Raw genomic sequence first — 18,729 nt, forward strand, 5'->3', positions numbered from 1 at the left:
AAGGTGTGAACTGATCCCTGCGTATTTGTAGATCCGCGCACACGCATTTAACTGCGAATAAATACAAACAATTTCACAAATATTTTAAGACATTTCTTCCCACAGGAAGCAATTTGAAAGCGAACATTATTACATCTGTGAAGTTAAAAAATCTGAATGTAAATTATTAATATTAATTCAGTTTGTAAAGTGTGCATTTGTCAAACTGCTGGGCAAATTGCTTCGTATTTGTGTGTGGATTTGATCACACATTTATAAGAAGCCACAGTTGCGTTATCTTTTGCTTGTGGATCAAGTGATACACATTTGTAAACATATTAAGACTAATTTCTCTCCATAACGGAACTCCTACAATACTTCTGCATTGTGCGTGATCAGGCCATATTGTGCTTTAACTAAACTCCCTGCAGTAACTGCTTCACTTCAGACTGGTCTTCAGGGAGATGTCGGGCCACAAACAACTACAGATATAACCACTTATCTTCCGTTCCGCCCTCGTCTCTTTACTAAAAAGGACACAATTCTGTGCAATTGTCTTGTTTATGTGGTTTCATTCAGTGTTGAATATTGCGACCGTGTGGTTCTGGGAAAAACTGGGAGAACGCTCAAACATAAGCCTTTGGCCTTCAGTTGTCTCCGAGAACTCAGAACAGAGTTGAGATGTGGGAGGAACCGGTGGTTCCTGAGGTCTTCGCCTCACTGTAAATTTTCTTTTGACGATCTCCTCAGCACAGAAACACCAGGAGTCTTCAGTTTAATTTGACCAGACTTTAACTCTATGATCTGTGTACTAACTGAACTGCAATTGTTTTAATAAGTAAACAACAGCTCTGGCAGTGAATGAGAGGGCTTCTGCAGCGTGGGGGAGTAAATCCTTTATGTATGAGCTGGGAAGATGTGGATTTAACCTTTTATAGTTCTTACAGATTGTAACTTTGCTCTAAATAGCACTAATGAACATTGGATGAACAGAAAGAAAAAAATTGATTTGATATTATACAAAATACCAGAAATGTTTGAATTAGGGCTGCAACGATTATTTTCATTATCGATTATTTTCCCGATTAATCAGATTAGTTGTTTTGTTCATAAATTGGTGAAAAATGTTGATCGTGTTTCCAAAAACTCCAAGATTATGTTTTGTTTTGTCCACACACCAAAGATATTTAGTTTACTGTCATAGAGGAGGAAAGAAATCAGAGAATTGTGATTTTTCGACCGCGATCAAAACTACTTGAACCGATTAATCGATTATCAAAATATTTGGCGATTCATTTATTAATCAACTACTAATTGGTTAACTGTTGCAGCTCTAGTTTGAATAATATGCCCTTTGCCAACATGTCTGAATTATATGACGATTTAATTGATATGTCAACGATCGTATGCTACAGTTTTAACATTGTAATGATGCGCAATAAACGTCACTATGTTCCCAATTGCTGATTTTTTTTTTACAATAAATCTGAAAATGTCTGATTCAGTCAATGTTATAAACCATAGTCTCCTTATGTGGAAAATGCTGTCAATGAGCACAACACATGTATTTGAATGAGTGGTGACTCAGAGGTCTGGATTCAGGCAACATGAGCCTCATGTTCCCATCTGGAACAATGCTAAACACCTTGAGGTTTTTTCAGGATTTGATGCGTGTTGACAGTGAATGCAAATATTTAACCCGTGAGGTGCATGAGTCACAAATCCAAACAAGACATTAGATGATATTATGCCATTGGATTTTCCCTAATCCCCTTCCCTTCACTGGAGAACTGTAACATGCACTCATCTCACCAAATTAACACCTCAGGCGTCTGGGATGATGTGGAGCCATGATCACTACTAGAAAATGAGTTATAAGAAAATGTCCTGATCTTTGCCTCACAAGTCGTCGACCCTCATGCAAAAAAAAAAAAACGCTTTCAGTGTGGGAGCTGTAATGATCAGAGCGGAAAAAGCCAACTTTATCATAATATTTTCCTCTGAAAGCCTGAGGTTTAGGATCATTTACTCCAGTAGCAGACGGATCTAAATGACTGGTGGAACAGAAAAGCTCAAATGTGAAGAGGTCAAAAACCGCAGCTCCTTTTTTGAGTCAGACACATTGGAAATATTAGATAATCATATGGAGACGGAAAAAAAAATACATCTAAAAGTAGAAAAGCAATAAATGAACAACAATCGGTAATATCTGGTCAGTTTCTAGATGCTGGCAGTCGCCATCTCTTTGTACTTCCAAGTGGAAAACTTTCTGCCGATGAGCCGAAGATCAGAGATCACAGGTTTTCCTGTAAAGGAGAGAGTTTGTCTCTTCTGCCAACAACAGCTGCTGCGTTCATCAGCGTCACAAATCGGACTCACAGAGGAACAATCCCGTACTCAATAGTTACATGATGTCGTCAATGTTCCGCACAAGTTCAGCTTCATGTGTAGTTCAGCAGGCGATGTATTTCAGGCACATAACAGGTTTTGTTCAGGAGATGATTTTCAAGATATAAAAGCAGAAAAAATTATATTTACTCATTTTCTGATGTTCGTCTGATCTTTATTTTTTTTCTTTGTGAAAATTACTGGATGTTTTCTAACTTTGCAGCTCTATAAAGTTTTCAAATTGAATTGAGAAAAACGACTCTCTCGGCAAAACATATAGATGCATAAACCCAATAACAATTTGTCACAAGAAGATGCTGCTTTCTTTCCTTTATTGTTATTCTTAACTTGCCCACTAGTTTATCGGCGTGCGCAGATCCTTGTGTGCAGAATTTTTATTATTTTTACTCACTTTAAATCTGTAATTTAAAAAAACAACATTTAAACCTAGATAAATAGCATTATTTATTATTTCTATTATCTATTATATTTTGTAATCAATTCTTATTTTTCAAGTAGTTAGCTGAATTTTAATTTTGAACGCAAATGTCCGCAAATGTTGATCCAGACATTTTACAGAACTTTTCCTGCCAGCCCCCATGTCCAAGTGAGCATGTAGCTGCCACAAAATGCCCCGGGAATGTTCCTGCTGTTGTGAACACGTCTGACTCGGACAATGTCCTGCTCCGTTTCGTAATATGTGAAATGCAAACTGAAAATATCCAGACCCAAATTTCCGGACATTTTCTGGAGTTCATGTCTGAAGATCAGCTAAAATACTTTCCCGTCTGCGAAAATAATTTATTACAATTTATTCATATTAAGTCAATTAATTGTAATTAGACAGCAATGTTATATTACCAATAAGTTCATGATTTTAGTTTGAGTGTTGCTCGAGCTCCAGAGCCTATGCCCAATATTCATATATTTAAACAAAATGCTCCAATATCAATATCAACCTCCCTGAGAACCTCCCGCATTAGATACTGAAGTCTGAGGACGGTGAACACTGGTCTGTTGTGCAGCCTGGTTGCGTAACACTCCAAGCAGCAGGTAACAAGCGGGGTTGCCAGGTCGCAGGCAGTTCTATTAAAATGTTTCCTGGCAACAAAATGTCCACTAAAGCAACAACAGCGCGGAGGCAAGTCCTTGACCTGCAAGTTGCCCCAGTGACACACAGCCCTTAGTGATGGAGCAGAATCTGCCAGTCCAGAGCCCGTCACAGACGTCTGACGGGTCGGAAACTATGAGATCCACGTCCCGACCGCCACCCATGAGGAACGCAGACCATCTCACATCAGGAAGTAATCTCTAACATTTAATTTGTAGTTTGAATACTGCAATTCTTACAATTACGCCATCGATTTTTCTACCACAAACCAATTTCCCCCCTTTTGACTTTTAAAGCTTCTGAATTGAATGTTTCTGTGGCAGACCAGCGGGCTGAGAAATATGAGATTTTCATGCACAAGATCCCCCTCACCAGAGGATGAGGACAGGACAGACGCCCCAGATAAAAACAAAAGTTCAAAGGCTCGAAAGTTTGCTTTTGTACTCTTAGGATAGAGGGACAAAAGGATTTCCCTCCATTCAGGCAAACAATAGGAGATACAGTAAGACAAGTCGTCCTTACAGTGCAGAACAAAGCAATGTGTCCTCTCCCAGTTCACACAGAGCACAGAGCTCTCGAGATTTACATCAGGGTCCAATCAGATCCCTATAATGTTTGGGGAAAATGGTTTCCTTTAATCTTAAAAACTTGGCTCATGACTGGGTATTGTTTCACCACACAGTTATGGGGCTGTGATTATGAGGAACTGGGAACCGAGCCTGAGGTTTAAACGGGGGTATCGTAAATGTAGGCTTGCTTACATCTCACATAGTAGAAGCTTACGCTTCTGATCACTCATGAGAGGGAGAGTGACAGTATTAACACTCATGAGCAGGTCGTCTGTGTTGAATTTGACCAACAGCTAAGTGTTTAAATTGAGCGTTGATTGAACAACAAACAGCGTTTATATCTGGAATTCTTTCCCGGTGATCAGGGCAGCTGTCTCTCTCTCTACTGAAGGAAGTAAAAAAAGAAGTTCTGATGTTTTAATGATGAATCGTTGATGCCTTTTGTAATTTGACCAAGCTGTATTTAAATTTGAATTGTAAAGTGACCACTTTCTGAAGTCTTTTATTGAGTTGCAACAGGATCCAGACAGAGGCAGATCTTTAAATTAAAAACTGTCAACTCATTTATAGCAGACTTTGGGGGAACTGTGAAAATGAGTCCAGGAACAAAAGGCATAGCAGTTTGCACTTCTTAAAAGTATTTTTAAACAGTTTAGGCCGTTTTGCCTACTGTTTATTCAATCTCAGTGAGTATAGAGGTGACAGGAAATTAAATACAAGAAAGTTCGAGGACCAGAATCAAATGTAGCCTGGCGTAGACAGACTAATACTCAAATGCTTACTAGTCTGAGACCTCTCGATATCCAAGAGGCGTTACCAACGAACGCAGACCAAAATGCTTCCGGATGCATTTGTATAGACCAGCAACCAGTGAGAGCAACGAATCATGTGACGTCTGTTGAGCAGAGAGGGGATGATGTGATGATGATTACACAATGTCTGTGAACCAGTGTTGCCGTTATTTGTGAGAGAAAAAATCGGGTACTTTTAGTCAAACGCTCGTTCATCAGCGGCAGCCATCTTGGTTATTTACAAAAGTTGCTTCTCTCCGTGTCGTGGTATAAACCCCGCCCATTATCATAAAATCGGTTGTGAGGGAAAACACTTTGCAATGGAGTCTTGCAGCGAAAATTAAAATTAGCTCAAATAATGCGTCTGGGTCCCAGGCTAGTTCAAACCAGACCTCTTTTGATTACAAAGGTCACCTTGTTCAACCTCAGGACACCCATGTTAACATAATTAATATATATTCGCAAATAAGGTGGTCATAGAACAAGAATGGCTTCGTCAGCAGAACTGTGGCTTAAAACTATGGATGATGAGAAACATCCGGCCTGATGAGAGGACGAGGAAGAGTGAAGAGGAGTGGGAGTAATACTGAGAAGACGCAGGCGTGAACAGGAAATACCTGCAGTCAAGCATCAGGGCTGAAAGTAGCAGAAAGAGGAAAATACAAATGGAATTTCAACTTCAGTTTTTGCACAAGTTGTTGAATATGAAAAGATAAAGGAGGTAAACTGAGATTGATTCGTAAATATTTCAGTGCTGTCATGGTATGGAACAGTAAGAGTGTTACTGCAGTCATTTTCACATTTATTGAGTAAAAGTTTGTGAATGGAATTCAATCTGAACAAAATATTCCAGTAGTAAAACTATTACGAATTTTCAGGACCTGGGAACTTCTGGTGAGAATGACGAAACAAATTTGCCTTAATTCTTGTAAGTTTAGGAATTTCCTTCATAGAATAATTTTGAATTATGAGAGGCCTCTGTCGGCTCCATGTTGACGAGATGATCGTTAAACCAGATCTCTGATGGGTTTGGAAAATATGACCTCCCCCCCTCGAGAAGATGCACTGAAACCAGAACACAGACCCGCTTCCCATTTCGGTTCACCTGACTGCCAAACCAGGGCATAGTTGGACGGTCTGGCTTCGCCATAAGTTGCCTCACGCTGCCATTCCAGCTCAGCTCAGCAGAAAATACCAGCACTGAATGGAAAAAGAAATGGTATAACACAAGAACCCCCTGAGGGAGCGAGCTCCTTCTCGCTTTTCCATTCTCGGGAGCTATGTCTCATTTCTGCCTACAAAGTCGAGCTCAAGGCTTTTCTGTTGTACCTTGTTAAGACACATCATGCAGAGCAAAACACAAAATAAATAAGGTTGGTTTGACACTGCAAATGGTCTCCTCTGCATCTCATCTGTCTCTGCTCTCCTGTTAAGGAGGAATTCTACAGTAACACAAAGAGAAAACTACCCAGTCTTCACTGACTCTAATGGGAACTTGGTACCACCTTAAGTCAGTATATGACTTGACTTCTGCAGATGTATCTGTCTCAACAAGTCTTCAACAGAAATGTTCCTGCAGGATGAGACAATGCCAGATGTTCCCAGTTCTGCTTCAAACATTCTCTAGAAATGAGAATCAGTATGTTGAAACAAGATGAGACATTTATCTGTATTTTCAGATGTACAGTAGGCGCCTGTTGCTCAAGCCCTACTTACTGCCTTTTTAAAAACATAACAAGAGTCTTACAGGTCCACGGAGCTCAGCGATACTGTATTCAGAACCTTGTCTACAAAAGCCAGGCTGTCACTGTTGAAGAACAGTGGAAAAGTAAAAACGGATGAATTGAATTGCTATTCGCATATGCTTTGTGTAAACATTCAATGGATATTCCTAACGTTATCCTGCATTGAAAACTGAAAACGTAGCTAGTTCTGATGGACTGGCCAACTGTCCAGAGTGAACCCCACCTCTTGCCCAATGTCAGCTGGGATTGGCTCTGGCCCCTTCATGGTCCATAAAGGACAAGGATTTCAACTCATGGATGGATGGATGGATGGATTTTTTTTGCCCTAGATTCTCTGGGTAGGGGGGGGGAAATGTTCAGACTGATCTGTCATGAGAAAAATCTTGTCTGATCAATAGATAAATATATCATAGTTGATCTGAAAAGAACATCCATCTAAAGATGGCAGAAAAGGTCTTAAAAGTCTAACGCCAGTGTGTTCCAAGTGTCTTGGTATCTTGTCATTTCATCTCAGGGGTTTTGTTAGAGGGGATCAATCATTAATAAGTAAAGGGGCAGTAAGCAATTTTGGAGAAAGATTGTTTGTTGTTGATTTTTTTGACTGCACTGGTCGGGGTTTGTACCTGCAGCCTCGGGTATGGTAGACGGATGAACAAACCACAAGGCAAAACCCCCCGAATTATAGCATCTGTCGCTAGAATGTCTCGTAAGGTGTCAGGGAGTGATGTTTACAAACTTCACACACAGTGTTATGCGGCCCGAACCATTTTTTAGGTTTTTAATTTACAGAGCCAGGGCTAGCGGACCTTGAGGTCGCTTACTGCCCCTTTAATAGTTAACCAAGAAGATCTTCTACCACCTGATGACAAGCATCTCTACATCTCTAACATCCTCCATTTTTCACTGACGTTTATCTAAACATACCGTAGGTCAGTGTGGCAGCCTGGGCTCTTGTTTTGAGAAGTCCGTTTCTATCAAGCAGCATGATGAAGGAATTCCTCTAACAAAAACAACAGACGCGGCATCATCCTAGAACCCCTGGTCATGCCAGCCCACCACCATCTGACCGTTAATATTTCACTGAGAAAGTCCAAACGGCTGCCGCAGCTGCACAGTCCCGGTCTCCTCGTTTAACCCGGTGCCAACAGGCCTCAGTGTAAGAACCATTCATGTTGATGTAAAATATTTAATATGGCAAATAGCCATGAAGGAAGGGGAGGTGACAGACCTACCAGTATGTTCTATATAAAGACATAGGAGTATGAAGTTAACTGTGCTGGCACCACCTCAAAGCCCCTGACAAAAAGCACATGACTAAAGTCCCAACAATGCCTTTTCAAATCTAGTCCCTGCAGAGACGAACAGACGGTGTGATCTCAGCGAGTCAAGAGCTCGGCGCTGAAACTGAACCTCTCACCCTCACAGCAGAGGTTTTCCGTCGGTGGGGGTGTTTGGGGGCTGTTTTTTTTCTTTTCTTTCTGGAGAGAGGGTGATGCTGTTCTCTGTTCACTGGAAATGTATTGACTGAGGATCCAACTCTCAGCCTTCCAGCTGGAGCCTGCTGCTGCTCTGCTCACTGCGTGGGGTTTAAACCAGGACACAAACACACCTGACCGGCTGAGGTAGGACACACCCTGGATTTATTAACAAAAACATCAATGAGACCTTTTTAAGGTTTGTACCTGGTCGGTCTGGCATGTTTTTTTAATTATTTTCTAAGACTGCAGCATCTTTTAAGTGTTCAGGTCAGTTTAAAGGACATCTGCTGGGTGCCTTAAAAGGTGGTGGAGTTGTTTAATTGCAATTTGAAAAATCTTCATTTCAACAGCTGATGTACTTGTGTGTTGGAGGACAAATGTGTTTGTGGGACTTTGATTTGCTAATCTTAGAGATCAATCATGAGTCTATGGGTCATGTTGTAAGTCAAATCTGAATGAAATGATGCATGGTGATGTCTAGAGCTGCAAAAGTTAATCAATTAACCGATTAGTAATCGACTACTAAATTAATCGCCAACTATTTGTCGTACCATGTCATTTTCAAGAAAAAAATAGTCAAAATTCTCTGATTTCAGCTTCTTAAATGTGATTTTTTTCTGGTTTCTTTGCTCCTCTGTGACAGTAAACGGAATATCTTGGCAAATATCTTGGCAAAAACAAAAATTCATCTTGGGGTTTTGGGAAACACGATCCACATTTTTCACCATTTTATGGACCAATCAACTAATCGATTAACCAAGAAAATAATTGACAGATTAATCAATAATGAAAATGACCATTAGTTGCAGCCCTAGTGATGTCTTAAGGTTGGATTTTATGTTGAATTATATGCTCATCCATTTGTTACATTCTTGGAGTCTTGATTCAAGTTGATCTCATTTGATAAAAATGCAAAGTAAATTTTCCATGAGGTACAGCCAAAGTCATTAAGCCTTAAATACAAACACATGAGTGAAACTGTCCGAATAACCTCGAACTTCACAAAACTATTTCAAGTACAAAGCAGACAGATGTGTCTCTGCTTCAAGCACTGAAACCATTAATCGTTAAGTGGCTCAATGGAAGATTATGTACCAATTAATCAATTGTTATCAAAAATAATTGTCTATTCTCATTTAATGATTATTTCTAAACAACAGTTATAATATTGTCAGGTTTCAGCTTCTCCATCGTGAAGCTTCGCTGTTTTTCTTTGCAGTATTACTGAAGATATTTGGGTTTTGGACTGTAGTTAAGTCACAGGATGACATCTGAAGAAGTCATCTTGGGCTCTGATTAACTGGAAACTGGAAATATTATAGACTAGACTTGTAGACTTAACGGTAATTAAACAAACGGAAGCACAAGGTTATTTGATACTGAAAACAATCGATCATTGCAGTCATAGGTGGAACTGTCCCTGAGAGCTAATGGAGACAACAGAGATCAGGGCGGTGAAACTGCCAACTGGTTCTGATGTTCCATGTAATGCAGACCTCTGGAGAACTGTCGTTCAGTGAAATGAAACCCTAATGATTTTTTAAGGGAGATCACAACAATGGGAGGATTATGTCCAACTTGCGAAGTTGCAAAACCCACTCGAAGAAAATAGCATCTTTTGTGTTGAATATGCACAAGTGGAATAAAGGAAAAGTCTGGGGTTCAGAGGAAGGGTCTGTGCTGAGCGGTATTTGCTGTCGCGGCAGGATCCTCGACCACCACCACCACATACTTGTGGCTGGACGGAACGCTCGACTCGAGGGCTCAGAATCCATCAAGATTACAAGAGGCACGCAACTGGGCCAACTGTTGGCTGTGTGGATATTTAATAAAGGAAGATATATAAATCATTTTGGTGAATCACCACAGATGGTGGATAGGTGAGAGCCGGCAAAACATTTACATTGGCTGCAAGAACTCATTTCCAAAAGATGTTTTCAGAACTTCATGGAAACAGAGAGAAAAAAAGAGCAGGACGTACTGAAACTGACTCTGTATGTACTGAAGCACATTCCTAAATATGGCTCCAACACTCCAGATTAGTGGATGCCATTAGTTCACACCAGGAAAGAACATCAGCAGGAGAAATACTATTGTGAGAATGATTGTATCATGTGATCATGTGTTTAAATCCACCCATGTAGTATGAGTGTACTGCATTGAATCAATTAGTAATTGAGTACTAAATTAATCTGGAACTATTTTGATTATAGATTAATCGGTTCAAGTAGTTTTTATGGGGGAAAAAAGTTAAAAATTCTCTGATTTCAGATTCTTAAATGTGAATATTTTCTGGTTTCTTTGATCCTCTATGACAGTAAACTGAATATCTTTGGTTTGTGTGGACAAAACAAAACATCATCTTGGGGTTTGATGAAACACGATCAACATTTTCACCATTTTATGGACCAAACAACTAATCGATTAATGGAGAAAATAATCAACAGATTTATCGATAATAGAAATAATCCTTAGTTGCAGCCCTAGAGTCTACTATACAAATATTGCATTGATTTGACGGTGTTACCAATAATGGATAAGCTTTTACCCGCTTACCTCTCCTGCCGATGTTTTTTTTTTCTAAACTGTGGATTCATGTCAAATCAAATCACTTCAAATTATAAAGAATATCAGTCCCCTAAATATTCAAGATCCATGAACTTTTTTTCTGGGAAATGTAAAAAAACACAACTTTCTTTAACATCTCCCAATGTTCAAGAAAGTGAAAAAGATTCCCCACCCCCTCGGCTCTATAACAAACAGTAGCAGCTGATGATGTGAAGCTGAACTTAAGTGGAACTGCGAGTGTGTGTCTTGGACATGGGAAGTTGAGAAGACAATAAAGACGGTCTCACAGGTCCGCTAGGCTACAGGTCACAGTCTAGCTGGGGCCTACTTCCGGTCATATTGCTGCAAATTGTGAACAGCAATGAAGCGGCTAAAACTGATTAAAAATAGATTATATGAAACTCCTTTTCCTCTTTTGATACATTGTGTAGAAGTATTTTATATTTTCCAAACCAAAACAAACTTCTCAGCTGTGAGCACCATTATAGTGGGTCAATCTTGTTGACATTGTGAGCTGACGTAAACTACAGGGTTCTGTTTTACCGTTCTGTTGATGTTGGAATAAAACTTCAGAAAGATCTAAATTCCACTTCTTGTCAGGGCCTTGACATCTCTAAACTTACCTCCGTCTTTTCCTGCAGATCCCCCTGGTCACTGTTTCACGGACCAGTCCTCTAACAAGACCATGAGGGTCTTCCTCCTTCTCTGCCTGCTGGTGTTGGGCAATGCCAAACCCTACCAGCCAATCAACATCATGGAATTCATGAGAAACTATGACATCATGATGGCTGATTCGGATGACGACGACAACGACAACGACAACGACGACGACGACAATGATGGCGATGGCGATAATGACAATGAAAATGAGGTCGATGATGAAGATGAAGATGAGAACTGTCCGGCTGGTTGCCATTGTTCACCCAGAGTGGTGCAGTGCTCCGACCAGGGTTAGAAAACTCTCACTCTGGATTCATGTTACTAATAGATTGGAATTAGATTAAGATGTGGGACACACTGTGTATTCACATCTTTTGATATGATTTTTTTTTCTTTTGATTGATGTGGGTTTGGGCGGCATTGTGGAGCAGTGGTTAGAACTGTCTCCTTACAGGAAGAAGGTTCTGAGCTCGAACCTGTTGGCCGACCAAGGTCGCTCTGTAGTTTGCATGTTCTCCCTGTTTTCCGCGTGGGTTTTCTCTGGGATTGCAATGGACAGCTGGGATTGGCTCCAGCTCATATAGACACACCTCCACAATACCTGTCCCACTGGACTCTAATGTTGTTGGGAGGCAGGTTATTGTGGTGAAATTTTAATTTTGTGTATGTGCCTGACAGGACGGGGATGAAAAACCCTCCGATGTAGCTTGATGGTTTGTAGAATTGCTTGCTTTGATGCGTTACCGTACGCAAATATTATGTATTTTGTGTTCTACGTAACACTCGGTTGAATGAGGTCTGATTTTCATCACTTACGGTTCAACTCTGGTCTCTAAACAGGCATTTACGTTTCCGTCCAACAGGTCTGATCTCTGTTCCTGAGAAGATCCCCGAAGACACTGTGATAATTGACCTTCAAAACAATGATATCACTGAGATCAAGGAGGACGACTTTAAAGGACTCCACAAGATCTATGTAAGAGACCTCCCATGAATCTTCACAACTGGTTTACCTTGCAAGTTATCAATAAAACACCACAGCCCCTGCGTGTCAACATTGAACAGACCTAAACACCAGGCACAGCTGAAGTCAGAGAAGTAGAGAATGACATCAATGCATCTGATCAAAACAGACTGCAAGAGCAAATAAGTTCCAGTCTCATGCATGCACCCGACATGTTCTTTCTCTTTGTCAGCATACAGCTGGAACTGGATATAAAATCAGTGCAGTCATCAGCATATACTGTCTATAAACAATGAATATCTGTAGCAGATTCTTATCAATCAATTGATCTGATCAGTGATCCATTAGATGAAACATCAACACACCTTGGAATTTTTCTTAAACTATCCCATGGGAATCATGGAATATCGGCAAATTCGTTTGGGTGATCCATCCAACAATTGTGGCAAAAAATATAAACGTCAACCTCATCAAAGTAGTAGAGGAAAAGTCAGGGGATCACAAACACCAGTAGGGTTCATCCTCTGGGGACCACGAATGTATGCACAAAACTTTATACCAATACATTTGATAGTTTTAGGCATATTCCTGTTTGGGAATGTAATGATCCAGTTCTTGGCGTCACATTTGGATTCAGAAATGATTCTCAACTAAAATTTAAACAAATTGGGGCATTGGTTTTAAGCTCTTAGTTTAATGCACTTTGGGGCAAAATCATTCACTCGTGTCCTTAGTCCACTACTTTAAAATATGAAGCATAAATGCCAGTTAAGATAAGTCTTGATGAAGGTCATAGTTTGACAAACAGAAAGAATCAGAGGGATGTGAGAGTCAGCAGAGTTAGACTCCTCTATGAAAACAATGGAAAAGTGTGGAAAACAAAAATAGGTAAGTGCTCCCCCTTGTGTTTCCATTAATGTTCTGTCACTAGCAGTGAAGAACAGCCTCTCTGCTTAATTAACATCCATCATTACCCACAACGCTGTATGGGTGCAGGTCTTAAAATAATAATAAAACATACTCTTTATGAAAAACTGAATTAATCTTTTGTAAAATTTGAAATGCATCCTAACGCTTGCTTGTGTCCCCAATTAACATTCCCGGTAAAGTTCTGCCTCTTTACTTCAGCAAACATAACAACGGTTTTTGAATCTGCATCGATAGAGAATTGTAGAAGATAACAAACACAGTATTTATGTGAAACGATAAATAAAAACACTGGGATCTTAGAGCATGTGCCTAATGTGGAAAAAAAAATCTAAACTTTACAGATCACCCATATGTTCTACTGCACAAGTTTAGAGTAAGTCATCTAATCCTGTGTTCAACATTTGACTTCCCACTATAGCAACACAATGTCCAAACATGGCTCAGAAGTTTAAAAATAGGGTATTCGGACCTGAGATCCAAGTGACTGATGATAACATGTTGAAGCTCTTAAGGTACCAGACGAGAAACAGCTCACTAACGTAAATTCATCCTGTGAGATGACAGTTCCTTTGTATGAAGCTCCCAGCTGAGGAGGCGGGTCTCTCTTTGATCCAGTTGCTGTTTTCCCAGCTGGGAATAAACCACAACATCAAGGCCTAAAACTCTGTACTGTATCACAGCAAACGGAGAGAATCTGCAGCCACAGGTTTTTACGAAGAAAACCTAGTGTGTAGTGTGTGGTTCGAGTGAAATTTTACCTTCTGCTCATGATGTCCTGACTCATTAAGTATGAAAAGAAACCGAAAATGTCAAACAAAACTATATAATTTTTCTCTACATTGCAATAAGCAGGTTGGCATGTAAGTTCATTCTTGACCTTAGAAATAGGAGTTTGGCAAAAAAAGATTATCAGATCTCAACCTAATAGTTACTTTTTAATCAAATTAGTCATCCTAACAGCATCATCTTCTGCAGGAGATGCAGACAAATTCATCTTGAATCAATTTTTCAGTTTTTACGTTGATTCCTTTCCCTCACAACAACAGGGCCTGTTTCTGATCAACAACAAGATTTCCAAGATTCACCCCAAGGCTTTCAGAAACATGGACCATCTCAGACTGCTGTATCTCTCCTACAACCTGCTGACCGAGATCCCTGCCAACCTTCCCCCCAACGTCATCGAGCTCCGCTTCCATGAAAATGAGATCAACAGAGTCCAGAAGGATGCATTTAAGGGCCTGAGGAAACTCCATGTGCTGGGTGAGACCTGGTTTCAACCCTGTATCTGATTAGGAATAATCAGTGTTCTCGACGCCAGGTGTTTCTTGACCTTTTTTCCAGTGAGACGTCTGCAATACTTTTCATTCGACTGATTTAACAATGCTGTAACCACAGATAAGCATCTTTATGTCAGTAAAGTGTACTTCAATTTAGGTAATTAAAACTATTTGGTAATGGAACATCAACGAGTTTTAAAGTCAGACAATCTGTACGCCCAACCATCAACCCTGAACTCTCTGCTAGTAAGGTTTGGCATTAAATCAAAAGCAATGTTGACCTGATGACCAAAAGAAAGTGATAAAAATACCTGGCTACTACAGTAATTCCCTTGATATATGCTCTATGCTGTAATCAGGGGATATATCCTTAATCAAACCAAATGCTTTGTGCCTGTCCAAACAGAGCTTGGCGCCAACCCTCTGGCCAACAGTGGGATTGAGCTGGGAGCTTTCAATGGCTTGTCGACTCTGTACATCGGAATAGCAGAGGCCAAACTAACTGCTGTTCCAAAAGGTAAATAACATCACCATTTCTTGATTCAAACAAATGAATGGTCACCCACCCTTTACCAGACCTAACGCTTTGATTTAACAGATTTGTTTTCAAATCAATGAACCAAAGTATGCTCACTCTACCCTTTAAATTGGTTATGTTTGTTTTGTACCCCCTAGACTTCCCGTCCTCCATCACAGAGATGAGCCTGGACTACAACAAGATCACAAAGGTGGAAGTCGAAGACTTCATCAGATATAAAAACCTGCAGAGGTGACCACCAGCCACATTTTAGCCTAGAGACTGACATTCCCATTCTTTTGAGTGATCTTTAAGTTGCCAGGAAGATTGATTTGATTTTATGTCTTATTCACAAGTGACGACTCCTGTTAATTATCTTTTTTCTTTTTTAGGCTCGGACTCGGTTTTAACCAGATCAAATTTGTAGAAAACGGCAGCTTTGTCAGCATCCCAAACGTCCGTGAGATCCACCTGGACAACAACCGCCTGAAGAAGGTCCCACCAGGCCTCAGCTCCCTGCGCTACCTCCAGGTCAGATACAGACACTGTAACTAATCTGGTGCTGATCGGTATCAAGAAACTAAAGACTCATTTACATTTAAGTCTTTTAAGTTTAGTTGATTGCAATGTTAAACATCATATGAGGACGTGGCTTCTGCGATGCTCCCTGTAGTCACTGTATCCAGTTGACAAGTAGTTCAAAGACAATTTCTTCTAAAACTATTTCTCCATTTTCACATTTCTATTTCTACAAATCAAACAGCTTAGGAGGTAGATGTTCATTCTTTCTGATTGAGAAGACTTCCTTCTCTCTCTCTCCCTTTGGTCTTGTCCTTCAGCTCCTCCTAGAGGATCTTGAGGTATGCTCATGCCAGATTGGATATGTAATCCTTCAAGTGTGTTCTGGGTGTGCCTGCCGGTTCTTTGCAGCTGTAGGTACCCCAAAAACTTCTCGAGGGAGGCATCTTCTATTCAAAGCTCCTTTTAGATTATCTCCCCTGCCGGTTTCTAAAACAGAGCCCAGACACCCTGCAAAAAAAACATGTCCATATCCATTATCCCATTATTACTCAAAGTTTGTCATCATAGATGAGTGCTGGAATATAAATTGACTGTTAATTTGAGTAGATAAGAATGTAAATGTTGAGGAAACAGAACCAAAAATAAAGACTTCAGGCAGTTTTTGACATACTACTTATACTATGATGTTGTCACATTCTGAATGACGAGAACAGTAAGGTTGCAATAGATTCTTACAACATGTCAGCCATCTTAGATACTGTACATTTGTTTCCTTCAATTTAGAGACCTGAAGCTATAAAATAATGCATCAAACTTATTACTTTCAATGGTTGCATGCTTTAAAGCAGCATTATAACATGCTGCTTTAAGTCACGGTTTGTTAACTGACAAAGCAGAAAATAACTAATTTAAAAAACAAATTATCTCTGTATATCTGACTTTACAGGTGATTTTCCTCCACGCCAACAAAATCAGCAGTGTGGGAGTAAATGACTTCTGTCCCACCGGGTCCAGTGTCAAGAAGAACCTGTACACAGGCATCAGTCTGTTTGCCAACCCTGTTAAATACTGGGACATCCAGCCTGCAACCTTTCGCTGTGTGACCGGACGGAGGGGCGTTCAGCTCGGAAACTTCAGGAAGAAGTAGAGAGTGAACATAAGGAGTTCCAGAGTATAGGAATAAAAAATGAGAACTGCCAATATCCTTGTTACAGTATAAGGAAGGAACTGGAAATAATTCTGATAGATAAAAGAAGATGAAACACTACATTTAAGTGTAGACTGTGTTCCCCAAAAAATTACTAAATTTAATAACAGTTAGAACCAGAACTTTATGTTGTTGAATGCTGGTACGAGTTCTCAGCCAGGGGGAGAAAAACAACAGTCCAGTCTGGAAGTTGGTGCCAATAATGCATATTCAATCTGAAGCAAAACACAAACAAAGAGTAGCATAGCAAAAAGTCATCAGATACAGTCAGCAAACAGGGTGGACATTATAATATGAACAGCTGTAAACTACAATGAAATTCACGCACGAGCCCTGATCACCTTAATGTGGTAGAATCTGTGAGGCGATCCTCATTTTTTCTCTCAACTTTTTCTGTGTAATCTTCCCAAGGAGTAGAGCGCCTCCCCTGGTCACCTTCTGAGCAAGACTACCCAATGACTTGACTTGATGAATGACGTGTAACATTCCAATCAAAGCCTTTTCAATGAAAGAAAGAAAAGCAAACATACCCTTTCCCACTTTTGTTATTTTCATATATTATGTTATAGTTGTTTGGTTTTTTTTAAGTTGAGTAGTTGAAATTATAGAAAAATAACTTCAGGTCAGAGCTTTAGCCAAAATTTAGCCTTATTTAGTGTAAGAAGTCACTTTAAAGCCCCATGTCTGTTTTTCTGTGGATGTTTTTTTTATAGTATCTCATTGCATGTCTGAAATGTCTTCATTTAGAAGCTGAAAGCTACATGTTAGACTGGATTATACTTGGTCCTTCACGTAAACATTTCCTGTAAAGGGGTGGTAATTATCTGTAACTAATCCAAAAACCATTTACCCTGATAGTTTGTTTTAATAACCTATAGCAAACAAAATTACCCACAGTTAATGGTGAAATTATAAGCAGGTAATGGTCGTCTGAGAGCATCGTCCTTAAAAACTTGTTCATATTTGTCAATGTTGTCATCCCACGAAATGGTGCTATATTTATTTAGTATGTCTTTAAATAAACCTGGAACACCTCCCCTCTGAAGTATGGACTTTTTGTCAAAATTAAAGTACATTGGGAGTTTTAAAGTTCACATTTGATTTTATTATTATAGCTATTACTGTCATATATTCTTAAGATAAATTCATAAGTAATGACTTAGCATAGTGATTAATCAGCTAAAAGGTTGAATATCAAACATGGGAAATCCCGTTTCCAATTGTTTAAAATTGCAGAATTGTGTTCAAATAGATTTACATACCTAGATAAAGTAAAACAATTAATAGATGATAAAATTATTGATCAGTTATGACCTTATATCTCCGCTCTGAATATGAAGATCACTTCGAATGTGTTGTGAGGGCTGTAGCTGTGATGCTGTCCTCAGGGTGAGATTGTTAAGAAATATATTTGGAACTATTCTGACAGAGAGTTGTGCCACCATATTGTCTGTGTCTTTAAAAATAAGTCATCAGTTTAGACCCGGAAAAGGCTCATGAAGACGAGTCAAACTGTCTCTTCATCCACCAGCAGATGTCACTTTACACTAAAGAGTGAGAGGCCGTCCTCTTGGCGGAGGTCTCAGCGGAGGTCTGGACTCTCATCCAGCAGAATGACGACAAGCAGAGAACCAACTGGTCCAGATTTCAGTTTAATATTGTTGAGAAACTGTGGGGATCGGGGAAGAATATTTGATTTGATAATCAGTATCTGGACGCTGCAGAGAAGTTTTTCTAATGACACATTCATTTGATTGTATTTTTAATGTCCTCATAAAATAAGTCACCTACAAAAGACTAGATGCCTTACACAGTTATGGTTGCATTTTTAATTTTTTCTTAAAATGGACAATATATTTTTATTTATGCTCACATCATTTAAACCTTTATGGTTTTTGTTTGTTCTCTTTTTCGCAATCAGGGGGGCAGGGCCTCAAGCTGTCAACGTAATGCTCATTTATTATCACAACTTATATTGTAAACATGTTGCTTAATATTTGCTGATATCAAATTATTATATTAT

At 39.6% G+C, this 18,729-nt stretch overlaps 2 protein-coding genes across 4 annotated transcripts in view; one reads left to right on the forward strand and one right to left on the reverse strand.

Annotated features, from left to right (window-relative positions):
- The window catches only part of LOC118309218 (centromere protein P), an 81,775-nt gene that overhangs the window by 22,112 nt on the left and 40,934 nt on the right, over nucleotides 1-18,729 (reverse strand). The window lies entirely within an intron of this gene.
- aspn (asporin (LRR class 1)) lies at nucleotides 7,869-17,751 on the forward strand. Of its 2 annotated transcripts, none has more exons than XM_035631081.2 (8): nucleotides 7,869-8,257; nucleotides 11,271-11,579; nucleotides 12,153-12,265; nucleotides 14,230-14,443; nucleotides 14,867-14,977; nucleotides 15,136-15,229; nucleotides 15,370-15,508; nucleotides 16,446-17,751. In XM_035631081.2, the coding sequence occupies exons 2-8, from the start codon at nucleotides 11,315-11,317 to the stop codon at nucleotides 16,644-16,646; spliced, it is 1,137 nt and encodes a 378-aa protein (XP_035486974.1). In that variant the 5' UTR covers nucleotides 7,869-8,257; nucleotides 11,271-11,314; the 3' UTR covers nucleotides 16,647-17,751. The 2 variants fall into 2 exon arrangements, with proteins under 2 accessions (XP_035486974.1, XP_035486973.1); XM_035631080.2 differs by having other exon boundaries at nucleotides 7,870-8,205.

The sequence above is a fragment of the Scophthalmus maximus genome, chromosome 6, assembly GCF_022379125.1.
Source record: "Scophthalmus maximus strain ysfricsl-2021 chromosome 6, ASM2237912v1, whole genome shotgun sequence".
Classification (NCBI taxonomy): Eukaryota; Metazoa; Chordata; class Actinopteri; order Pleuronectiformes; family Scophthalmidae; genus Scophthalmus; species Scophthalmus maximus.